This window comes from Cyprinodon variegatus, unplaced genomic scaffold (genome assembly GCF_000732505.1).
Source record: "Cyprinodon variegatus isolate N-32 unplaced genomic scaffold, C_variegatus-1.0 Scaffold1433, whole genome shotgun sequence".
NCBI classification, from domain to species: Eukaryota; Metazoa; Chordata; class Actinopteri; order Cyprinodontiformes; family Cyprinodontidae; genus Cyprinodon; species Cyprinodon variegatus.
In genome coordinates this window covers 57,581-83,056 of record NW_015151886.1, presented here as the reverse complement: position 1 = coordinate 83,056, position 25,476 = coordinate 57,581, and the positions used below count along the sequence as shown (strand labels likewise).

At 37.9% G+C, this 25,476-nt stretch overlaps 1 protein-coding gene across 1 annotated transcript in view; it reads right to left on the bottom strand.

Moving 5' to 3' along the window:
* Window positions 1-18,040, bottom strand: part of LOC107103365 (neural cell adhesion molecule 2-like) — a gene marked incomplete at its 3' end in the record, with an annotated part of 74,247 nt that extends 56,207 nt beyond the window's left edge. Inside the window, exon 1 of the mRNA XM_015403038.1 lies at window positions 17,866-18,040. Coding sequence (XP_015258524.1) covers window positions 17,866-18,040 — 175 coding nt within the window. The remainder of the gene's footprint in view (window positions 1-17,865) is intronic.
* Window positions 18,041-25,476: the final 7,436 nt, after the last annotated feature.

Sequence of the window (25,476 nt, the reverse complement as noted above, 5' to 3'; positions counted from 1 at the left end):
ACCGGATTTTTACCGTCATTCACTATGATAACCGGCGACAATTTCTCATGTCGGTAAAATAAATAAACATAAATCGGCTGTTTTGCCTGTGTGTGCAGGTGACTGGTTCCTTCTCCTTTAAGAAACTCCAGCATTTGTGTAATCACGCGACTCCACCGATCCAGTAAGAAGCGTAAACAAAGAAAATTGCGAATGAGCCCAGTGAAGAAGCATGTAACACAGCTGTAAATGAAATTACATCAGTTAATCAATTGGAGCTGAGCGCGTAGAAGCTTAGCGCGCAGAGAAGAAGTCGAGGGCGCGTTGTCAGAGTTGAGCACGTGGCAGAGCGGTTTTGAGTGAGGGTGTGCGACTTTAAATGATGCGCATTGTTCTCACTGCACGCTCAGTTCGGTATGTGCTCACTGCATGCTGCTGTTGAATGCCTAAACCTGAATGGGTACAAGACTTTAACATTTAATTTAATGTAAAATGTAATGTGATGTAATAAATACATTATTTATAAATAGATTAGTTGCACATGCCTTTATTTCTGATGGAAGAGGAGGAGCATTTATCGTTCTCAAGGTAAAACTTCCCAATTTATCGTGATATTAATTTGAGGTCATATCGCCCAGCCCTACTCTTTAGTTTTCTCCAGCCTGTCGAGTGGAGTTTTAGCAAGTAGCAATACGGCTATCTTTTTCCAAAAGTTAAGCAAATATATATATATATTTTTTTATATCTTTACAATTAACAAATTTTTTTGTGGCAAATTGCTACATCAGCGGAGTGGACATGACCTGCTGGTGCCTGATGTTTCCTTTAAAGCTATTGGCCGATGTGGATTACATGCCGATGATATAATGCATGGGTCACCAACGCGGTGCCCGCGGGCACCAAGGGGCCCTCAAGGGCCACATGGGGTGCCCTCTTCGTCTTCTGAAAACAGAAGAACTCACTCAGTGGTTTAAGTTAAATTTTTTTTTCTTCTGTTGCTCTTCTTTTTAATCATTTATGTATTATTTCATCATGTTAACTATTTCATCATATTTCAGTGGTTTCAAAATGACAATATTGAAAAGAAAATTAGAAATGAATAAAAGAATAAAATAAAAATGAAAATGACTTTTTATGGATGAGATTTACCGTAGGTGAACAGTGATCCCTTTAGTTCATAGGTCAGTATTGGTAGCCCTTCCTATGACTCGGTAGCCATGAAGTAGCCCTCAGCCTTAAAAAGGTTGGTGACCCCTTATATAATGCATCCCTATTTACATCACGTTTTCCCTTCCTACTTTTGATACACTGGGAAGGGTATGCATACCACTACAATGAAACTGCTCCTTGTCCCAGATAAACCGTAATGAAAGGAAGCGTAATTATACAAAGTGAATCAGATCAGTGCTGTTAAATGTTCAACATTCTACAGTTAAAGCTTTGCATGTCTATTCTAACAAAAAATTCACAATAATGACAAAAAATACCATTATCTCGAGAGTTTTACACATCCTCAAATCAAATCATTATAGTTTTCCTTTTTTCTTTTAATCTTTGAATTGGACCTAAACGCAAGGAGGTCTGCAGCGTCCTGATGATGGGAGTTAATTACAGAGTAAACAAGCAAAAAAAAATAAATAAAACAGCAAGAAGTATAAAGGGAAGCTGGGATCAAGCATGTTAGACACAGCAATAGAAAGGTCTGACAATGACTGAAAGAAGCAGAGAGAATGCATACACAGGGAGGGGATGATTAGCAGTTTATTAGACAGGTGAGAATCATTAACTTAATGGGGAGCAGCTGTGGAAAACCCTGTAAAGAGGAACTAGAACAGATCGATAATATCAGGAAAGATAAAAATGGAAAAATAACTGGACTAATTAAAAGGTAAAATGTCAGAATTCACTAAATAAACAAAACCTTACAAGAAACATAATAACTTTAACAATTGATGTACCACTTAAATTGTACAATTTTGGAAAATAAGCTAGGGGAATAATGTGAACACAAAATTGTGTATCCATTTATCAGTTGATCTCTTTTAGCCCACGTTGGTGCTTATAATCTTTAACTTCTAATTTGAAAGCAAGTAATCAGAAATCACTAAAATTATATACATATAAATATAAACCACTCAATAATTTATTAATTGAAAATAAAACTGGAAAATATGAGGTCACACAAAATATAAAGTGTAATATTAAGATAATTTATGTAAATAATTATTAAAACTTCAAAATAATGTGTACGAATATGTAGAATATGGAGGACCAACACTGAAATAATAGAAAAAAAAAGAAATGTTTTCAAATATAAAGGCATACAATTAAATGGCATTTAAACTACAGTAAATCTATTATTATGAAGAATCATTTATTTATACATCCAGACATAAATGTATTATGTCTTGTAATTGGGGGGTTTAATTGAGCATTATGATAATATTATGTGGATATATTGTGTGGAGGCTGCAGCGCCTCAGACTTAAACAAAGAGAAGATTGGTCCGGACGGTAGAGAGGATCATCTGGGCTCCTCTTCCCTCCACAGAACACATTTTATTTCCAGCACTGCGTGTCCTGAGCCCATAACATCATCAGTGACCCCTCACACCCCCACCATGGACTGTTCCCCCTGCTGCCCTGTTGAAAGAGGCTTTGCAGCATCGGCTGCAGGGCCAGCAGGTTCAGGAACAGCTTCTTCCCCACTGCCGACTGTTGGACTGTTGATTTCTAAACTGGACTCTGCATCACACTTGGCATTATTTTGCACGACCAACCTGGTTGAAACTTTTTAAATACAACACAACTCAATGTTATACTGCATTTTGGACCATATTTATTTTAAAATGCACTGAAATTTTCATATTAATGCCCGTTTGCACCATTATTTTTAAACTGGTTTCTCTTCTACACTGTTTACATTCTGATCACTGCTTCAACTTATAAATATTACTAATCTGATAATCTATCTTACACCAACTGCAATATCATTACACCTGTACGCAACAAAATTTTATTTTGTATGCACTCTGTGTATAAAAAATGACAATAGTTTTTACTTATTAGTTACTGTTATAAAGTAATCATTATTCTATCATATGCTTTAATATTTGTGTCTTTTGTTTATTGCTTGTATTTTGTGCCCCAATAATTTTTTCAATGCTATTTATATCTCCCTGTACTTTTACAATTCAATTATTGCTTAAATGTATGTATATAATGTATCTTTTATTGATTTAATGGTAGCCATTTAGTCATTAAGCTTTTATTTAGAGCTGGTCCCCCATAGTATAAACACCTAGACAGGTATTTTCCCTAGATCTTGTTCGTTTGCTTTTTTTAAAGTCCATTTTATAAGGAAATGTGTGTAGAAAATATAAAAAAAGGTAGTTTGATTTTGCATAGAAACAATGAATTCTTAAGACTATTTCCTGATAACAAGAAAAATCCAAAATATCTCTATAGGTTTGATATGTTACTTTTAATATGTATCCATTTTATGTCTTCTGGTTTGCTCATTTCCTAAAAAATAATGCATACTAAACAAAACATGAATTCTGTTACTTGATCTAACAAACTCTTTTTAGTGAGGAAGTTTGATAACGTTTCTTATAAGATCACAGATGCAAAACTCTAGAAGGAAATATGTATTGTCCAGTTTATGTCACAAGCCAGCTGCAAGAACCATCAAAACAGTGCTGAAAGAACAAAATGTCATGTTTTTTTCTCGGCATGCACAGTGTGATTTCTCTATGGAGTCATGTATAGGTTTTAAATCTGATTTCAACGTCAGCTAAATGTTCCCCCTTTGACCAAAATGGTGCGAACTTCTATTTAGATGTCAACAAAGATTTCAAACGTCTTTCACATGTCCTAAAACGTGGACTGGATCTGTAATTAGATCTTAAGCAGAAGGCTGACACTAATGGTTATGTTAGCAGTTCTTCTGCAGCTCATCTGTCAACCAGAATGAGAAGTTTGATGTGTTAATAGCTGTTTTTATAACTGCAGTCCAAACACAGGCCTGCAAGATAAACTGGTGGTTGTCTGTAGAAGTTACAGTGAATGTGTTGTGTTTAACTCTGGGATAAACTGGCATTTCAGGGTGTCCTGCACCTCTCAGCTATTGGAAGGATAAGAGAAGGCATTAAGGATTATGAGATGAGTGAACGAATGCTGGTCACCGAAGCAAGGACACCTAAAATGCTCAGCTTAACAGCCCTCCAATCGGGTTTTCTACCTGATAAAACTCTGCCTAAAGCTGCCAAGGCTGCGGCATTTAACAAAGACGCAAAGGCTTCCATTATGTTAATGGATTATTTACAACCACAACAAAAATGCTTGTATGAGCGTACCAATATCGAAGAGGATCGTAAATCCTTTCAAAAGAAGCTAGGACATTGACCTAGAGGAACCTTCTTAGGTCCTCCGGTATATTTCTAAAAGCCTACTTTTGACCTCCCATTATTCATGGAGTAGATTTTTTCCAAGACATATTTGATGCATCATTGCAGAACTTCACACTGATCATCAGTAAAGAGGAACTTTGATGTTCGAGCTTAAATATTTGAAAAAATATGAGTGAACAAAATACCATAAAAGAAAGATTTTAGAATTGCCAGACGATTTTCAAATGTTAAGAGACCCGACACATTACGATAAAAGCACAATACCACAAGATACCACCCGGCAACCAATGCACACCACACAGGTGGCCACTCTATTCAGAAAAAGTCCAATTGGAAATCTCACAAAACCTCTTGAGACTGAATGTCTGGAGTTAACAAAAATGGTGGACAAATTAGATGCAATGGCTATAGTGTATGTGTTTATTTCACCTTGATAAAGGAGTGAGGAAATTGCAAGTAAGTACTCTACATGTAACTGTATGATTTGGACATTAGTCGTACTTTATTTGGTCTAAAGACACATGAAATGTCTGGTTAATTACAATTTCAATCAGGAATATATTGCGTTACCTAAATTAAGTTATGATTTTTTTTTAAACAACTACAGAGGCACATGGTGACAGAAACACACTGAGCAGGGAGATCACAGTGATGACGTGTCCCCGATTTTCAATTGGAGTGGTCCCAGCGTTTCCAAGCAGACCCTATCCTAATCCCTTTCACTGAAGTATTGCTATAGTTATGCTGCTATAGGATTAGTCTGCTAGAGGACATGCGGACCCCTTTTTCATCATTCTGCTTCATTCCATCTCTATTTTCCCACATTCAACTTTATGCTCTCTCTGCCTATTCTCATAGTACTGTAGCTTCATCTGGTCTGTTCATATTTGGCTATGACAGAGTCCTGAAGAGAAATATCAGCTGGGCGGCTGCCATCAACACCTTTGTTTATAGAGGTTCGAGCTCGGCCTGTTTTTCAGTTTAGTCCTGTTTATGTGACAGGTTGGATGTGCTTTTATATTGTATATAGTATATTGTAGGTTTTAAATTGTTTGTAGCTATAGATTCTGTATTATGTATATATCTTCACCTTCTTTCTGTATCTCTGCTGTCTCCTTAAACCCCAGTTTTCCTCTCCACTGTCGCTAGAAGCATGCTTGGTGTGAGGGATGCCTTCAAGTTTATGAGTCAATGCAATCAACTGGTTTTCCTTAGATAGAAAACTGTGAATAAATTTGACTGTATGATCTGATTGAATTGTAAAGTGCCTTGAGGTGACATGTTCTGTGAATTGGTGCTATAGAAATAAACTGAATTGAATAGAATTTAAGTTTTAGACCAGTTAACCCTTGCTTGAAAATATTTTTAAAAGATATTTTTTGTTGCAAGCAGTTGAATATATTAAACTTTAAATGTTTCTGCCAATCTGTTCCATCATTACAACTTCCGTTCCAACAATCCGTTTTGCCACCTTACTTAAAAACAGTCCACCACTCCATGGTAGATCAACACAGAACACCATTCCTCATGTATCGTTGGATAATTTATCCTACCCCAAATATCTGGACAAAGAAAATTTTAATGTAAATCAACAGGTGTACCAAGCTGGTGTTGAACGTGTTCTCTGCTAAACGCTGCATTTAAGTAACATTTCAGGTGAAGTTGGTGATTCCACCAAGATCCTTGTTGCGGCTGAAGGGGAAGTTATTATCTAAACATACCTGTTACTATAAAAACAAAGACTAACAATGTTTAATATAAGTCACATGGGAACTACTGCAAAAACTACAGATTGGTTGATGAGCAGCAGATGAAAGGATGGACGGACAGATGCTTTCAGGCATTTTAGCTGTCATCCACCATAAGTAGGACACAGTTTAATGGGCTAATTAATAGTCTGACAGAAATCAGTATGTGGCGACACGGTACATGCATACTGAAGGATTGCTCCAAAGACTTCAATAAGCAGATTAAAAGCAGAATCTGTCACTGAGCTCATGGGCGAGAACAACCGCTCTCTGCCCCGCCGCCGCAGTCTGATGATAACTGGGACTTTATATGCATCCACCAGCTCAGCTCTGCATGGCTTTCAATTAGAACTGTCAGGAAAATGCACTCAATGCCCCATTGAGATAAAGGTGGGCAAACACATCAGCATGCATGGAGGAAAGCCTCCCTATAAAGCATTACCTCTGACTCCGACTGTACTTTATGCATTCACAGTCATAATACTGCATTACATAAATAAACACAGTAAAAGCCCTATCTGTATGTATATGGGCACGCTGGGAGAATGTGTCCTTCACAGAGGCAGAGCCGTGCATGCTGTACCTCACTGCGAGGATCCCAACTTAGATAAATGTCACTGCTGCAGCTCAAAACACAACACATCCCCGAGCTTTAGAATTAGCATATTCATTATTTAACCGCGGAGCAGCTGGCTAATTGGCAAATGAAATGCTCTCAAATAATGTTCACATGAGAAGCAGAATTTGATTAAATTGAACCTGGGGAAAATATCAACAAAGAAATTCATAAATAAGAAGATGCACAGAGGAGGAATAATACACGGGTTTGGGAGAGGCTGGGAATTACAGTTTAAATTCTGCAAAACTTCGGAAAAAAATAAACATGAGCCTGAAATACTTTATTAGTTTTCATATCTAATTTATAAGAGCATCCATCCATCCAACTGGTGTTCCATGTGTCTATCCATCTGTCATTCCATCCTTTCTCTCCCTTCATCCATACAACCAATCATCTTTCTTTTCATTTATTTATTCATTTTCTCTCCATCCTACCATGTATTCTTTCGATTAATCATCATCTACTATAAATGCATTGCAAAATCTAAAGTTATATTTCAAAACAATGGCCAAAAATGACAGTCAATTCTGAAAAACTAGAGCTTTTCTGTTCTGAATACAGAGCTTGTAACCCTGAGTAACCGGTTCTGAGTTATGAGCTGGGCAGCAGATCTTACCACTATTTTAATACCACAGAAGTAAATAAAAAATATGCACAAATAGAAGTGATCTAAGAAAAAAGGCATTGAAACAAACTCATCTTGTACGCTGCTGAAAATGAGAAGTACATTGCTGCCACTTCCTGGCTAAAACAGTCTCATTTTTATGCATTGCTAATGCCAACTAAGAGATGTCAGCTTTCTAAATCAGAGAGGAGGGATGGGGGGGGGGTGTCCTCATAAAAGTGCCCCCACAGTTCTCGTCTCTGCTCGTTCCACTTAATGACACACACTCTCAGGCCATACATCAGCGTCTGTTTGATCCTGGTTGAGGATATTAAACTGATAGTTTCCCACCCTCACCAGTTCCCTTGTGTTCCTTTGCAGAGGACAACACGGGGTCCAATTCAATAGGGGGAGCCCAGCTGATAGTCAACAGGAAATGACTCATAAATGCGGGGAGAAATGCTTTGGCACCAAGCCGGCACAGACCCAAACCACATAAGAAAAAACAGAATTTCTTTACATCCATTTCAGTCTTTTTCTGGCCTTTGTGGCCCACAACAAATAGCGATGGCTCTCAGCAGGACATCTTCAAATGGACAGGAAAAGCTGCACACAGGAGGCTGTTGAGATGCCTGGATCAATGTTTAGTTGGATTTCATCAGCTGAGGCTGAGAGTCATCACTGGCACACCAACTGGCAGCCTCCTGGGAGTTTCCCAGAAAAATCCTTGTACCCTAACTAGCTTTTGTGACGGTAATATCACTGGTGGCGGTCATGCGACATTGACAGCATGGCTGTTTCTGAGATACAATGAGGAGGAAATTAGTTAGAAGCTGTGACAAATGGCAACCTCTAAAAAAAGGGGGTGGGGCATATTGATATGAGCCGTATGACTCCAAAGGTAAGTTCGGCTTTTCCTGCAAAACTCCATCATGTACTGGAATAGATAATCAATTTTCACCTTACAGTGGCTAGACGGAAAAAGTAAACTCAATAAAAGACAACCTTCTATCAGAATAGAAACCCAGCAAAAAAAAAAAAAATAAAACAGCTCAACAAAGGTTTTTTTCTTGCCAAGAACATTTGTCTGAAATATGTTTCTTTGTGATAAGCCTCAGAATCTAACTGCAGCACAGACATACTGGTAGTAGAAGTCTAGCTTATAACCTGAATCTTTAGATGCATAAGAAGAAACCTGGAAATTGACACACCTAGTTGGAGGAAATGTTCCCTCAGCTGACTGCATACGCAGCTGTGCACTGCTTACGCATTCTCAGTGCACTAGTAAATCTATGCAGCACATGAAATAAAATCAAACATACACTATAAATCTATTAGACCAATATAATTTTTTCTGCATTATTTTGAATCTGTGCATTGAATCTTTCAACCTAAAATCAACAATGAAATTATTACTATACTATTTTAGTCGTGCCATGGGCACACTAAATAAACATATAAAACAAAATAAAAAAAACAACAACCAAAGAATAAGAAACGCATCATTTGTGTTTTTATTTAATTTGGGTTCTTACTGTATAGCAAGGAATCTTTATAGACAATCACTAATTACCTCAGCCTGCAAGATGCTTTACATGCTTCACATGTGCAAGCCTGCTTTATTGAAATTATTTTGTATTCCTTGTATCTTATTGGAAACTGCAATTTCATGAAAAAGTTGTCGTAGTTAATGATATTATTGTCTCTTAATTTAGAGATGGTTTTGATAACTTTATTTATCCAAGCTGGCTTATACATATCATGGATAAATAATGCACATAAATAAATACTTTAAATAAATGAAGTTGAAGATTGTAACGGACAATAAATAAGGTAATTATTACATAGGTAAAAAGAAAGCAAATTAAAAGAGATATATACATTTATGTCTCACTGTATGATTTAATTTATACATACATTTATTTGTTTATTGTATTATTGGGGGTCAGTTAATGTATGCTTATTTATTTTGTTGCATTTATTTATTCTGTATTTAATTTTAATTATGGCAGAGTTGGTCCTCCATACCTAAATTGACTTTTTACTTTTGGTTATAATGTTGTTGTTCAATATTATGCACGTGTTTGGTGAAAAGTTCTATGTATGGCAGAGTTTCCAAGCAGAAGGTTGTGACCCAGGTGGTGTTTATGCATGACGTAGAAGAACACATCACTGAAGTGTACAGGCTATTTATTACCATCATCTACTGGGCTAGGATGTAATTTTACAACTAGTGGTGTCCCATTTCTTAAGGAGATCTTTACTTGCATTTTCCTCATTGAGTGTACTTCACAGTAGAGGGGACTCACTGGAGTGTTCTCAGAACCTGGTGAGAGAAATGGGACTGGGCCTTAAAGTGGCATGTTTGGACAACTATTCAAGTTGGGCAAATATGAAAATATATAACATTTAAGTCAGATTTGTTCATATTCCAGTGATATTTATCAATATTTCTTATTTATGGTATGTATCTGAAATGCTTTTGCTATTATATAATTTATAGTAGTAGAATTAGTAGAAATGCAATATATATAAAATTATCCAAAAAAACAACAACAAAAAAAACATCCATTTCTCCCAGAGCAGGACCCTCACTCTGACTCGAGCTGAACTTGAACACTTGAAGCTGTACTTTTCATTTTAAGTGGGCAAAGTCATTTATATTTCAAGCAAACTAATGGAAATTGCTGCTAAAATATCTTATTCTTTTAATAAATAATGAAATTTTCTATGATCCTGGGTTTATAACAAGTTTAATATTGTTGTGTGGCCTCAGCATGAACATCTAATGTTGCTCATAGTGGTCATCAGTGTACTTGTGTGTATGCTCAGACACAAGAAGAAGGCCCTATATAATTTACAGTTAATTTAATTCTAGAATTAGGGAAATTAACAAGAATCCTCTAAACATATTATTCAAACCAATAAAGCAAGTTCCTGAAGACCTTTGAGAAAGCATCCTTATACTGTGTAGTATTTACAAATAAAATGATATTTATAGTGAAATGATCCTTACTTTTCTCTTCAAATAAGGTTCTGTCATTAGAGTAGACAAGGTATTTATTTTTTATTTTTTTTCAGGTCAGAAGGGAATCTACTGTCACACAATTGATTTTGGGTCTACCCTGAAATCTCCCTTCACTGGAACAATCACAGAACACCCCAAAGGAAGGCATCCTGAGGTAGGGTGAAACTTTGTGATGAAAGTCAGTTAGGACGCTCTAAGGGTGATGGCTGATGGACCTACAGTTACTAAACCCATTTTGACCTTTAACTCTGACTCATGGTCCTCTGAGAAGCCCAGTTTTTTAAATAGTAAAGAAAAAAACAACATTTAAACTAAATGTTCTCAATCTTCTTACGTTACGTTATGATATTAACTTGTATAAACTTATAATCTGTTGCCGTTTTTTGCTTGAAATGCTCTGTATGTCAAACGAACAGATTTTCCAGTGGCATCTTGAAACTTTTCAACAAACCCATCTGGTAAATTTTAGTTAAACATGTGTCGAGGTAGTTAAAACTCACTTAGAGCTACTGTGTGTCTCTCCTTTAACCACGTAGCTACTCTGTACGCAGTGAATCGAAAGCGAAAGATCCTATTATGTTACAGCGGGACACATTAGCAGGCAGGAGTGAGGAAAAAAACATGGACTCAAAACGCTCTGGATACAGATAGCTACAACCAACCTCTGTTACTGTTAACTAAAAAAAATTAAGGGAAAAGTGAAAAAAAAGCAGAAATTATTGGTGGGGACTGTCCCCGCCAGGCCAAAGTTGGTGGGGACATGTCCAAACCAGTCCTTCAGAAAGTTACGCCTCTGATACTGATCAACGGAACCACTTTAACTTAAGGGTGTTATAGCTGAGCTCTATAGTGCCACGCAGATCTCTCTCCAGGTTGTACATGAGCCAAGCACTGTGTGAGTTTCTACATAATGTTGACGCTGGTACAAAGCTATGCAAGACCACAAGACATACCCAGTGGAAACATTTCACATACACCCAAAACAGCTGTGTTTCCCAATTCTTGTTCCTGAGGACAGGTATCGTGCAACCTTTAGATGTGCCCTTGGTCCAACACACGTGAATCAGGTAGTTAGATGATTAAGAGGACTCCAGAAAAACTGTCTGCATACTGAGTAGATAATTCAAGTAACTCATGTATCAAATAAGATACACTTGGCATTATACTGTTATGACTGAGTCCAAATACTCTACAACAGAGGTTTATTTCTGCACCTTGGGTTCTGGACCATCAATCGTTTTTGCCATTGGGGACTCCATGAACGACCATATGAAGTCATGATTTGACTCATCTTTTATCCTACCAAGAAATATAATTGCAAGATGGTTCATATATATAACAAAAAGTGTTTCTAAGGAAGAAAATGTGTACCAGACTAAATACTTTGAGAAAATACTTCATTTTTCACAACTATTATATAATATACTATTGGCAAACCACTGCATTAATGTCACCTGTTAGACTAGAACAAAAACTGGTGACCGCTAAAGGTAGAAGCCCTTCGTCTGCCCCTTTATAATATCCAAATCAAAATGAGAGATCCCACCTAATTCTAGTGTAATTATGCATTACTCAAAATAAAACAGGTTTAGTGTTCTGCCCTGGATATTTGTTTTCCAAATCACCAGTTTCTCTTTGTTTTTATTTGCTTACTGATGGTTGAACATTTTCTCTGTCTGTTTGTGATAAACTTTATGTTGCCCACTGAATATATGATTTCACTCTATCTTGGGCATAAAGGGCCAGTGGTAACATTCAGAGATGGAGTCCCTGCTGAGTTTGCAGAAGACAAAAAAAAACAAAAAAAACCTTAGCCTTTCTAGTAGCTTGACTTGCTTTTATCCCCCTAATGTTTGTTTTGATAATGGTGTTTGTTGTGGGAACACATGGATGCGTGGGATGGTGGGTGGTTGAAAATGGGAGTAAAAAAAACAAGCCTCGACAGCTGCACGATTGGCTTAACAACAATGAGCATCCTGGGCGGTTTGACGTAGTTCAACAACTCTTTGAGGGGGAAAAAATCAGCAATGAGTCAAGAGCGTCTTTCTTATTAGCAATGGAAATGAGCTGCAACGCCAGGGCACTAGGGAGGCTGTAATATGAAAAACAGCTGCAACTAAGAATTTACGTAATCGGTCAAGAAAGCAAGATAAAGCGTCTTTTTCTCACTGTCCGATACTCAGTTTTAATATTTTTGGTGAGTCAGGGTTGCAGAAATTATTGCTGCTTGACAAATTCCTGAAAACATTGTTGAGAAATTTTGATTGAACTTCTCATAACTTTTCTAAATTCTCAAAAGTTTCCATGCATGTCTTTAGTATTTGGTATGAGTCAGACTTATAGACATTGTTCATGCTACAAAATGTGACAGATGTAATAATAACTGAAATATAGATGGCAATAAACAAATTACAATGGTTGGACATTGCTTTTCAACCATACCCTAACAGAATGGTTAAATAAATAAGCTAAACAGCCCTGGACAAAAAGGATGGTAAAGCTAGAAAAGACTAGAAATAATGTGACCAAAGTAAAATGTTACAGCAAGGCGTGTCCACTAATTAGAATCGCAGGTGTATACAGTCTTGTAATCAGTCAGCAGGCTTATGTATAGGGTATTCACTGTCATGGGCGGTTCTAGACAGGGGCCAATGGGAGCCAGTGCCCCTGTAGATCATGCCCTGGCCCCTCTACTGAAGATATAATACTAAAAGAAATTCTAATGATGATAAGTGCTGAAACAGACACGGTTACTGATAGGTAACCTGGGACTGCTGGGACTGCTTTGCTTCATCCGGCACAGGGTGTCCTAAATCGGGGTAAAATAAAATCTCAAGTATTGACATCAAGCTGTTTTATTGGCTGTTGTTTACACCATTAAAAGATGAAATCCCTTTTTTTAGGAATAAAAAGGGGATCAATTACAGTTTCCCATTCGTCCCTGGTTTCACCTCTTGGTGTTAATTAGCTGTTGTTTCCTCATCGCCATCATTCCATCATCGCCTATTTAATTATTCATACTGAGCTCATTCCTTCTCCCATTGTTGTCTGAATCATTCTTGCCTAGTTGTTTTCTTCAAGACAAAAATCATTTATTGTAAGAAAGGGGAAGCTTTGGATGATTTACTCAATTTGGTTGCATGTTTGAACACCGCTTGTCTTTAAGGAAGGACCAATCAGAGACCCCTGTCATTTAGCATGATAATGAGCCGAGGGAACATATTTCAGCTCTGCAAATACTTTGAAATGTTTGTTTTGGTACCAAAGACTGGCTGCAGTTATGAATGATGATATGGTACGCATGCAAGAGATGAATAAATAACATCGACTATCACTGGGGAGGCCTAGATTCTCATCCTTTTGATCCGCTCTACCTCCTTTCACAATCATCCGTCTCAAAAACATCCCAACACCTCCCTACGTTCGTCTTCCTCTCCTCTTCCTCTCATCCTTCTTTCCCACCGCCCAACACCTCTTTTAGATTTCTATTGTTTCCATAGTAACTAGGTCTTGTCCCATGCATTCTTGTCTCGTGGTAGTTTCTTTTCCCTGCTGGAAAAAGCTTCTGGATTTTTTTTTTTTCTCCAAGCAAGCAACAGCTTGCAGCTTATATAATCTCACAGATACCAGTTTCATATTAACCTTTACATGTCGCATAAAAGCAATTCTTAACTGCATGTGTTATTTACCAGGCGGCCTTGCAGGAATGTGTGTTGCAGTGGTTTATTCTGGATGCCGTGAATAGATCTACTGAAAGTGAAAAACCACCATTTGCCTTCAATGCTTGTGGGAAATTAAATACGCTACATGATTTTCATTAGGCTGAAGCTTCAACTCAATGATGAGAAACACAAGGGAGAAGATGTTGCTATTGAAGTGAAATAAAACTGAAATAAAAAGAGGCCGTGAAGTTGGACTTGAAATATAAGGATTTATGAATTCATCCTCTTATTGTAATATTTGTTTCCAACAGTCAAGGAGTTGAAAAGCATTTGAGCTCTTAGTCTATGCATGTGGAGGCAGTGATTAATTAACAAATTCTTATTTACAATGATGGCTCGCTGCCCTTTATCCAAAAAGGGCAGCGCTGCCAAGGAAAGTTAATGGATGGGATGGAAGATGTGCTTACAGGCAGTGGAATTGATCCAAGAATCTAGTTTGTGTGTTTGAAACAAGGTACAGATTGGTGCTCTGATGGGAAATTTTGTATGTGGTTAGAGGAATCAATAGCTCAAATGAGGCCAGTGCGACCACATGTTCAGCCCAACAGAAAGACGCTGACATCCAGAGCTCACAGTCTGAGCATGAAGACACGCAAAAAGGCCAAATAATGCCCTTCCCAAGCTAGAAATCGAGAAAATGGAGTTTAAAAGGACATAAAGTAGATTCTTCGGATAAACAAGTTGATGAACCAAAAAAAGGCATTAACTGAACACTTGTCATACAGTACATGATGAGCAGAAAGACAAACACTCATTTTAATGGGTCCATTCCAGATTTTTACATTTTTCTTTTATTTTTTATTTTTAGTGTCCTTGAGTCTTATACTTCCCTTTTTTTTGCAAGCAAGTTGAAGGACCTTTAAAACAAACTATTCTAGCGAGTTTTAATATTTGACAAGAGCATGGGTGCCTTCAGTTTATATATAGAGTTTTAAACCTTTTTACTGTGCGGTATGGATGATGTAACAGATTGTAAAGAGTTAAAGTCTTTTAATTGTGAAAAATAAACTGAAGATTGTTTCATTTTTAACTTTCGATCTTTTGACGTTAAGCTGACAATATAACAATCATTATTGATAAGCCCCAGATTGTTTTTCAAAAGCAGAGGGAATAAGAACTGTTGGTATAGGAGATCAACCGAGGTTTGGAGGCATATGACACACAAATATTTGACATTAAAATCTACTCCCAATATGACCAGACAGTGTAACTCAATCTCGTCTAATACCAAATAATCCGCTTCGATTACTTCTCAGTAAATAATTGTGTGACATATGTGAAAGCATTGGACATAATAACGGACTGTCGCTAAAGTCACCTTTGAAACAAAGCCATCTCATTCAACTCGCATTGAACAACACGATACTGGGAAATAAAGTACATGCCTGCTTTGACAAAGGGACTTCGTTTTTGAACTATTAAAAGGCAAATTAAATCTGTCAAATTAAACTCTTTTTTGTTATCTTTGTTGTTCCTACGTAGCAATTTGAGCAAATATATGTTGCCCAACTTCTCGGCATTAGAAAACCAGCTTCATGTGGTAAACAATTTGTATTTTTCTCTAATGTATGTTCCATGATTATTAAAAAAAATGTTCAAAGGCAGCTTTGAATAAATCAAAAGAGGAAATTAGATCGAACATTATGTCCAAAGAAGTCCTCTGGTCTGACGTTCGTCAGGATATGAAATGATTTCACATAACACCGGGTTAGTCATTAGTCACATTTTTCCTTGACTATACCTGAAACCAGAAAACAAAAAATTGCAAGTATAAACATGAATTCTCTCATGTTTGTTTACAACATTTATATAAGGGAAAGTCACTCTTTCAGCAGGGCTGGTGTTATACATTATCTAACGTGACAAACATTTGAATTCATCTGCATCCCTGCATCCTTTATCTAACTGGAAATTATATGAAAATTACAGAGCTACTGAACAAATATTTCATGTCATATGGGAATCTGATTCCACCTACTAGTTCCAAAATGGTTTACAGAAAACAAACAGCTGTGTGTCGCTGGAAAAAATAACTTTAAACCTCAGAAGGTCATACATTATACCTGTTACATAAAATTATGTTATTTTTATGTCATATTTGGATCTTTTTTCCTCAGGATGGGAAGGGGAGGGGGGGTTTGTGCAAAACTGAACAAAAAAGTATTGGAAAAAAATATATATATTAATAAGCAGCCTTTTTTCTGCAAGCAGATTCACTCACCCCAACATGCTAACTGCTTAAAGTGGAGGACTTTGCCCTGCTTTCGAAAAAAAACTGCTTAAAATTATTTGGACACCTGGGAGCAGCAGGATGGTTTATATTAACATCCAAAAAATTACTTTAAATGTGATAATGGAAGCTGAAGGGATTACATAGCAGGTTTTTGTTAATTTTACCAAAAGTAATCCAGTCTTTGCAGCGGTGGAGAAACAACCATAGACAAGAAAGGAAAAAGCTGCAATTGGGCTAAAGTTGTAGCAGAGAGGCGTTGAGAAACTTTTTAAAAGATCAGGTATAAATCCACTGCTTTTCTGAGCACATTAGCAAAACAAAGCCCTTTTTAACAAAGAAAATAAAGTAAAATTCAGATCACTGGGGTAAACCCGCTTCAGGTACATTTACAGGCCGATTGTTGTGGATTATTTGCTTACCTGACACTTGTCAAAATAGGACATGCTTGCCTCTTGGCAGCCGACAGTGGGGATTTAACCAGGTTATTAAAGCTTTCATCCATTTAAATTCAGCGTGTGCTAAATGGATAACAACCACAGAGATGGATTTCCATTTTATCCTAATTCACTGGCTCGTTCCAGCGTACTCCATTTCTCCGACGGTTCTCATTCCACAACATCCATCTGCATCAAGCGTTTCTCTTTCATTATCTGCGAGTTTAATTTCATCTCACACTCCCGACGAGCCCTGACGGAAATGGGAGGCTGCTTTTCAAGTAAGACGGCAGTAAATATTTGCTGAAAAATGGAGGGCAATGGAAATACACTCACGTAATTAACAGCGATTGCTAAATTAATTACCGCCTGCGTAACCTGAATGGTCTGATTAGTTCCTATGTAGGCGTGAAGAGGAAAACTGTTTTCTTAAAGGGAGAACTCTCAGCTGGGGGAGGTCGAACTTTGATCCCTGTAGGGGCTTCTTGTTTTGTCGAGCTGTGCCAAAATATTTCATGGTCTGAATGAGATAAGAGCCAAGTGGAACATGGTGCAAATTAACATGCTGACCTCTTAGACCTTCAAAAGCAATACAGCGATAAGAGCTGCTGTGCAGAGATAAAGGAGGCAATTCTTAAAAGAAAAAAACAAACATCGAAGATGATTTAAAGGAAGTTGTCATTTGCTCCACCAAAAAGGCGTGAATCTATGCATGTGTCGATCTTTCTGACTTTTCGAAGCCTAACTACGTCTCAGGGTTGTCATTAATGATGGAAGGTAATGCCCAGTGGGACCGTGGGGTAAAGCGGGTCAAACATCCGTTTACCAGCAAAGGAAGCCTGCATTCACCAGTCTGAATTAAACCATTGATTAAATGCATCCCAGCCTCCAGCAATGCTCCGTTTCTACAAGATGCTTTACAATTCTCTTTATAGCTCATTCAATCAGCCATTTTATGACTTGCTTGGATAAATCAGCATTTCTCATCTGCTAAAACATTTAACAAATGGTCCAAGAGTTTCAAACCTCCCCTCGGATCCAATAAGACAAATAAGGCGAAACCACAGCTGTATTTGATCTTAGATACCTGAACCTGGATGTTTCAGCATATCGACTGGAGCTAGCCTGGTCTCCAGCACCATGTCGCCTCCCTTGACAAAACCTTCCCCTAACAATTCCTCCAAACTGTCTCGGAGGTAAGGAGCAGCACCGCCTGCCACACTGACCTCTGCAACCCGGGTGACCCCCTGCGCTCCTCTCATTACGCCAGCTGTTTTCTCTGCAGAGTCCTGGGCTCCTTCATTACGGCCCTCGCTGAGCTCACTGGCAAACTCCCTCCCTCCCTCCTCTCCTCCCCCAGGGCTCGTTATCAATAGCTCTGCAGTGAGCCGAGCAGCCGATTGGAAAGGCTCACTGCCGAGGCCCGGCGGACGTGCAGAGGCGGGAGGGGGGGTTATTCATTAGAGCCTAGTGGCACCAGTAAATCTGATCCAGCTACTGCGACTCGTGCCTTGGTCTGATAGGAAGAATTTATTGGAAGGGGGAGTCTTTTCCCACTCTCCTGTGATGTGGGGATGAGAGGGGCTGTAAACACCGGGCTCTACTCGTGACTTGTGAAGATAACAGAGGCAGAAGGTTATCTGCGCCGCTACGGGAATGATGTATGCATGGCAAACGGTTGGGAAAGCGGAGTATTATTGCGTCGTCTCCTTTCTGTCCCTGATGGCCTGACGTCACCGTGTCTCGTCTCGACTGATCCGATCTGCTGTTGAAGTAAAGATCTGTGGTAAACACTGGGGGGTATGTGGCGGTGGTTGTCTGAGGTGAACTCAAACACAAATCAACCATCTTTCCTTTGCTCTTCTTTCCAGATAAACACAGCACTGAAAACAGAGCCACAACCTGAAGCTCTATGTGGAAGTGAAGGACATTAGAGCCTCTTACAAGTTCAGAGAGCAACTCTGCTCCTACTGAGCAGAAGCTATTTTAAAAGAAAGCTAGCCACTGGCATTTGTTGACAAACGGTTCTGCTTTTACTGTAAAAATGAGAGGACAATATACTTTATAAAGCTCTTACAACTCAAATCGAAACCATTTCTTCTGTCACAGTCTTCACTTTTAACCTTCACACTAATGCAACTGACCCAGTTTCAACACTGACCCAATGGTTTGAACCACTTGGTCCATTTGGCAGAACATCACAGCTGACCTATTTTTAAAGTTAACCCCTTTTTTTTTTTACTTCTCTTTTTTGCTGGACCTATTTTTTTTTTTTTTTTTACATTGAGACACAAAGTGCCCCAACGAGCTAAACAGGCATTTTTTATTTAGCGGGACAATTTCGTGATCTGGCCTGATAGCTTCATCTTAATTGTTAATTTCACTCACCTGCCTAGTTCTGCCCCTATCCTAATTTTCACTCATCTTTTCTAGCTGTGTCTGTGCTTTATATTCAGTTTAGCCCGAGGAATTGGTGCCAGATCATTGTTTGTTTGCTTTCTGTTTGTTGTTTGCTTTATTTCTAAGGTCCTGTCTTCATTCCTGGGTGTCAGTGGGTTCAGAGGTTTCGTGTTTGTCTCGTATTTTGATCCCCCAAGAGGAGACCAGTTTAAAGTCTTGCAGAAATTCTTCTACAACGTCTTGTCTGTTCCCTCAACCATTGAGCCTACCCGTCTGCATCTGAGCCTGCCTGTCTGCATTTGTGCGTGTCTGTCCGGGCACGCTTCTGGACTCTCTGGAACTCTGAACCGGCTCTGTGGATTCCTGGAACCCTGTTTCTGTCTGTTTCTGTAGGGATCTGAACTCCTAAATGAGCTGAGGACACCTGAGATCTCATAACTGTCCGGTTCTGACCTGGATCAGTCTCCCGTCAGCTCTCTGTGGTAGCTGCATTGATCAAGGACACCCTGGATGGCTCTGCGCCGGGATCCCCTTCGGCAGTCCATCGGGTGGATCCTGCCTTCCACGCAGAGAATGGACTGAACTGTTGAACCAGGTAAGTGACTCACTCTGATAATCCTCTCCTGTCAGATGATCATGGTCACTTACCTGTGTTTCTCACTACAGAGTCAGTGATGGGTTGGGCCCCACCCCTTAAGTCGCCGTTCCACAACCCCACTCTTCAGTTCCGTTTTGTTTTAATAAACGTTTTAAACTTTCCTACTGACAGTCTCAACTTGAATACTGAGTCCATCTGTGCCGTTTTATGACAGACAAGGTATTTGAAACACATTCTTTATAAAATAATTACACTATAATAACACCCACCTTTTTATATCTTGTGCACAAACATATTGCATACTGAAAATGCCATTGGCCAGTAAATTAATATTTTGAATCCCACATGCTTGTGATATATCATTTGAAAGCTTAGACCTTCTAGTTTCTGAACATATTTGTACAGATCTGAAGGTTTTACACAAACTAGAGCTGTGTGACTTCAAACATTTCCAAAAAAAACGTTTTTTTCCACACAAGTAAAAAAAAGAAAATACAATTTTTTCATGTTAAATCTTTTTTTATATTTTATAGTCGACCTCTTCCACTTACTACGCTTGTCCTTCATGTTGTGGAAAACAGTGTAAATTTTCAGATCTCTATTCATAAGCATTGTGAAACTATTACCCTTTTTGTATGTAAAAGGTCCATTCTGCCAAATTTGGGCTAAATGTTCCATGCGCAAGACCTTTTCCAATATTTTTCTGTTGAGTTTGACTCTGTGCACATCATTTCAAACTTATTATTGTATTGTATTGTGTTTATTGCTATTGCTAAACAACATTTTGACATTTGTTAATGAAAGCATATAAAATGCAAGCTTTACTTGCCATCATTGCTCATGTCTTTAATGCGTAATATACCCATCAATGTTATACACAACACCCTAAAAGTGTCACAGAAGGCCTTGTATCTCTAAAAGCATAGAGATCTACACATTATATGGTAAATTTATCGTTTTAACATGAACCAACGTTTCTTTAAATTAAGGACGACAAAATTTCACTCTTAACAAAAAATCTATTTAAGAATGACTTGTTTGTGCCATTCAAACATTAGTTTGTTGTCCAACTCCCTTTGCCTGTATAATTATTCTATTCATCATTTTTAGAAGCGTTTAATCATCTTAATCATTAATTATTATTTCCTTTAATAATCAGTATATATATATATATATATATATATATATATATATATATATATATATATATATATATACACACACACACACACACACACACACACACATATACATAAATACATATATACACATTTCTCTCCTACTAAACCACTTAAGTACTTTTTTGTGTGTTTTCTACTGCATTTTATTTATGTAAAGCACTTTGAAGGACTTGTTATGCTACATACTATAAAGCTATAAAGAGCTTGTCCTTGCCTTACTAACCATTGCATACTGTATAGCATCATCGTGCATATAAAGCCTTAGTCCATGAGTTTAAAGGACTTTTTAGATCGTCTTCTTCTGACAGATTGGCCTAAAATTAGGAGCCAGAACTAAGTAGATGTTCACCATAAACTAAAAACATGATTCCTGAATGAGAACTGTGAAAGCTGGAGATGGGAGTGTCATGGTTCGGGAATAAAACCTAACAATAGGAGTGTTTCTTTACTTTCATCACATAGATATTTGTTGCTTTTACTTGCAGGACCAACGCTTTGGGAAATGAAAGAGCTATTTGTTTGGGCCATTTTAACCCAAGTTTGTATGGTGTATGAGTAGTTATAGTTTAGTTTTTATGGAATCATAAAACTTTAGATTGATCAAATGTAGGAAATGTATTGTAGAAAAGAAGAACCCTTCACTACATCTAGGAAAGAAATGCCATCACATTATTTCTGAGCTTCCTATAACATTTTGTTATGTTTATTTCTTAAAAAAATTATTTTGAATCCTTATAATATAACTCATATGTGCCTTTGACTTTAATTCTTACGGATTACTTCAATGTAAAGCTGCACAAAATCACCAATTATTCGTACCTGTATGCAGAATGCTTAGTCCAAACAACAGTGCAATCCATTAACCGGTTGTATAAGTATCCTGCACTTCTGCTCTCTATGCCTATAATATATGTGTTTATGCTTGTTTTTTTAATGCAACCTTATAAAATTTAGAAGGTAATATCAAAAGTAAAGTTTATTTATCGAGGAATCGTTAACAGAAACTATTTTCTGCTTCTAGTAGTTGGACAGATGACTCATTATACTGGGAATGAAATCAACATGTATTAATGGATTGCAGTTCATATCTGTACCTCAACACTGAACAGTATAATTGCATACAGGATGTTTTCCTAAAATCCTGGAAGCCCTACTATTACGTTTGAAACTGATGGCATTTTCTGCCATGTTGCTCCTTCAACTCTTCACTGGGCTCTGCTCTGTGTTTACTTCTGCGCTTGGGTGACTGAATCTGTGCTCTGGCCTGGGGACAAAAGAAATTATGTCCCTGTTCAAGAGTGTGGTGCTCTATGACAGCCCACTTGCGAGAAGCTCCTCTGCTGGCTGGCTTTGACTGTTAGTCAAGGCCAAGCCGGGTCTGGCTGAGAGCGACTTTAAGGTAGATAATAGAGGGAAATAAAGAGTTATCGCCAGGAAACAAAAAAAGCAGACAACTATGGATACATGACCGGAGAGTACTGTGGCCTTTACAAGGTTATGAGGGGTCTATACATACCAGCTATACGAGCTGAGACACAAACGAGTTGCCTTTCCCTTGAAAACCTGCCTCATCGATCTGTACAGCCTGACTGGAGTAAATGTACTATTCGCAATCTCTCTCCTCGCTTCTAATTTCCATTTGAGCAATTGGCCGGTATGGCTGGAGCATTGCCCAGAGGCTGAAGTCTACAGAGAGTGACTCTATTGTCTAGTGCTTTATTTATTTCTCTGTGGGCCAGAGAACTGCAGCTTCTTCTACCGACACCCTTTAGCTCAGCAGGACACCGTGTCGACCGCTGTAAAAACAATAAGGGTCCTAAAAAACTTACTAGAGTTTGAGAAGTAAATTAAAAGTGCTTGGGGGGATTCTTCAGATTCACTAGTTAATGTTTAATCTGATGTAGGAAGCTCTGAATGCCTGCTTTGGTAACAACTACTGGGAATATTTCATGAATATAACAATGAAAAATAACGGATAACAATGATGTTGAAATGTTAAATCTGCATATATTGTATTCCCTTTTTTAAGTTTAAGTCACCCACTGTTACACAGTTAATCTGTAAAATGTTTGTTTTAGACATTTGTCTTAAAGCCTTAACTTGAAATTTGCATTTTATTTTTACCTTTTTTTCATATATTTTAGTTTTTTGTCTTTTCCATCTTTTTTTAGGGATTTTGAATGGGAGGTCTGGGATATATAACCCAGTCTATTAGTCCATCTAAACAGCAAAAACTCTACTTAATTTGTTTATCAATCAAAGTTTGTTTGTCGATTTGCTCAAAATCACTAATTCTACATTTTTAAACAGAAATCCTATGAAATCCTTTTCTTCTTCAGTGAACCATGCGTTTTGTGGCCAAAACAACCCACACATTGTTCAGCAATAGCTCAAACATTAGGACCTTCATCTCCCTCTTAGTGTGATTAACCTTATTATAAACCTGTAACTTTCAACTAGGGCAGCAACTAACAATTATCTTGCAAATCAGTTAATATTTTGATTATTTAATCGATTAATAATTGGATAGCCAAAGGTTCCTTAAAAAAGACTTTTTACAAAATTAAACCAGGTGAAATTAAAACTTTTCCACTTGAGGGTTGTTTTTTTCCCACAATTTTGGTATAATTACTGCTCTAAGTGTGTTGTTCTCTCAGCTGAAGATATGTTCAAGAGTCTATTTACTCCAGTTGATGATTAATCGATTGCTAAAATAGTTAACCCCATTAAATATTTCAGGCCTGTTTTTAACAATGATTAAACCACGAAAAGCCTTTAGGATGATAGAAGGTGAAACAAGAATAGAAGAAGTTAAATTGCCTTTAACTAAAGATTTACATGTGCTGGACTGACTGAGAATCTGTACCAGCATAGATATATCACCACCTATGAGAAGTAGGAGAGGGATTGTATATGAATCCTTGCAAATCAACAGCTTCAAAGAAAAAACAAAGCTACTTAAAACATACAAACAAATACATACATACAATCTGATCATTATGGCTAAAGCTATTGAATAAGAAAAAAACAAGACACTACAAAGAATGTAGCAGCAGATTCCATCTCTAATCAGGTTAACAAGAATGATAGAACTGGTAGAGGAACTAAATTATTAACTGCATTAAAATACAAAAGAACCTCTTAGTGTCCTAAGATAAAAAGATACCTGAGTCGAGGCTTCTCACATGAGAGCCTCTAATTTATGTGTAAGAATTGACCTTCTGCAACAATGACACCTGGGATCTGACTAAAGTAATTGTGAAAGGTTAACTAAGGAAATATAAGTGCTAGCTGACATCTCGGTGGTAAACGGGGGCAAAATGGAGGAAAAAGGCATAGAAGAGAAGCGGACTTTAAAATGGAGAAAATATCCTGATCAGATTATACTCTTTTTTGACTTCTTTTAATAAGTCCCATAGTATGACCATCTGGACTTGGAGCACTGCTGGGGCAGCAATGCCCGAAGACATAGCTGTCAGCCTGTGGCTCTGCCAGAACCTCATCCACCTGCAGTGACCTAACAGTGAGCCCGTCTGCTCTGAAGGCACCCTTGTAAACCCAGGTCTGGCTCAATTAGGTCCTCTGTGGGTGCTTCTGTTCGGTGTCACAGAGCATGTGGATACTTTTCAGGTAGAACAGTGTGTGTGTGTAGGTGCAGCGAGGTATTTCTGGAATTGCAAGTAAGAGTGATGCCTGGCCTCTGTCTGCAACAGAGAGACAGCTCTCAAATGAGCGAGCTGGGGACATTAGCTGTCTGTGAATTATAAAGAGGGTCAACCTTACGCTCCCTGTCCTTCCCTGTTGGACAGTGCTAAGCAGGCACCAGATGGCCCACTGGCATAATCAGCTGTGTAATGGCCACACACAGACACACAGTTGGCACAGCGATGGAAAGCCAGACCTACCATTTCCTTTCTCAAAAAAAGAATTGGAGATGAATAAAGGAGGGGGAAGTGGACATCCTGCAGCTGTAAGAAATAACTGATCACCAGCCTGGAAAGCTCTAAGTGCTGCAGTGATGAGAAAATAACAAACAAACCAACAGTTTATAGTTTGAAACTTTAAATTTGAACCCTACTGTAAACCAAGACTTCCAATGTCTTTACACAGAAGTTGATTTTTATGCTAATCCAATCAACAGAACACCTAAAACAATTTCAAGTCTAAAGGATGGATCAATGATATTTAGTGATGATATGAAATAAACTTTGTTCTCATGCAAGACAGGGACTACTGGAAACTGATTTCTCAGGGTGAAGGATTTCTGCAAAGTAAACAATTCAATGTAATGACAATCCACTGTAGCTACATGACTGATCGGGAGGAGGGATTGCAGCAAAGCTAGTAACATGATGTAATAAACTGCCTAGACATGGCTAACCAAGAGAGATTGCTAGAAATTACTGACATGACAAATCAACACTCCACTAGCAAAACTTTCTCAACCAGAAGAGATTGCTACAAACTTAGTGACCTGATGTAATCATCTGTCTATTTTCTACGGATGTCTACCAAAGTC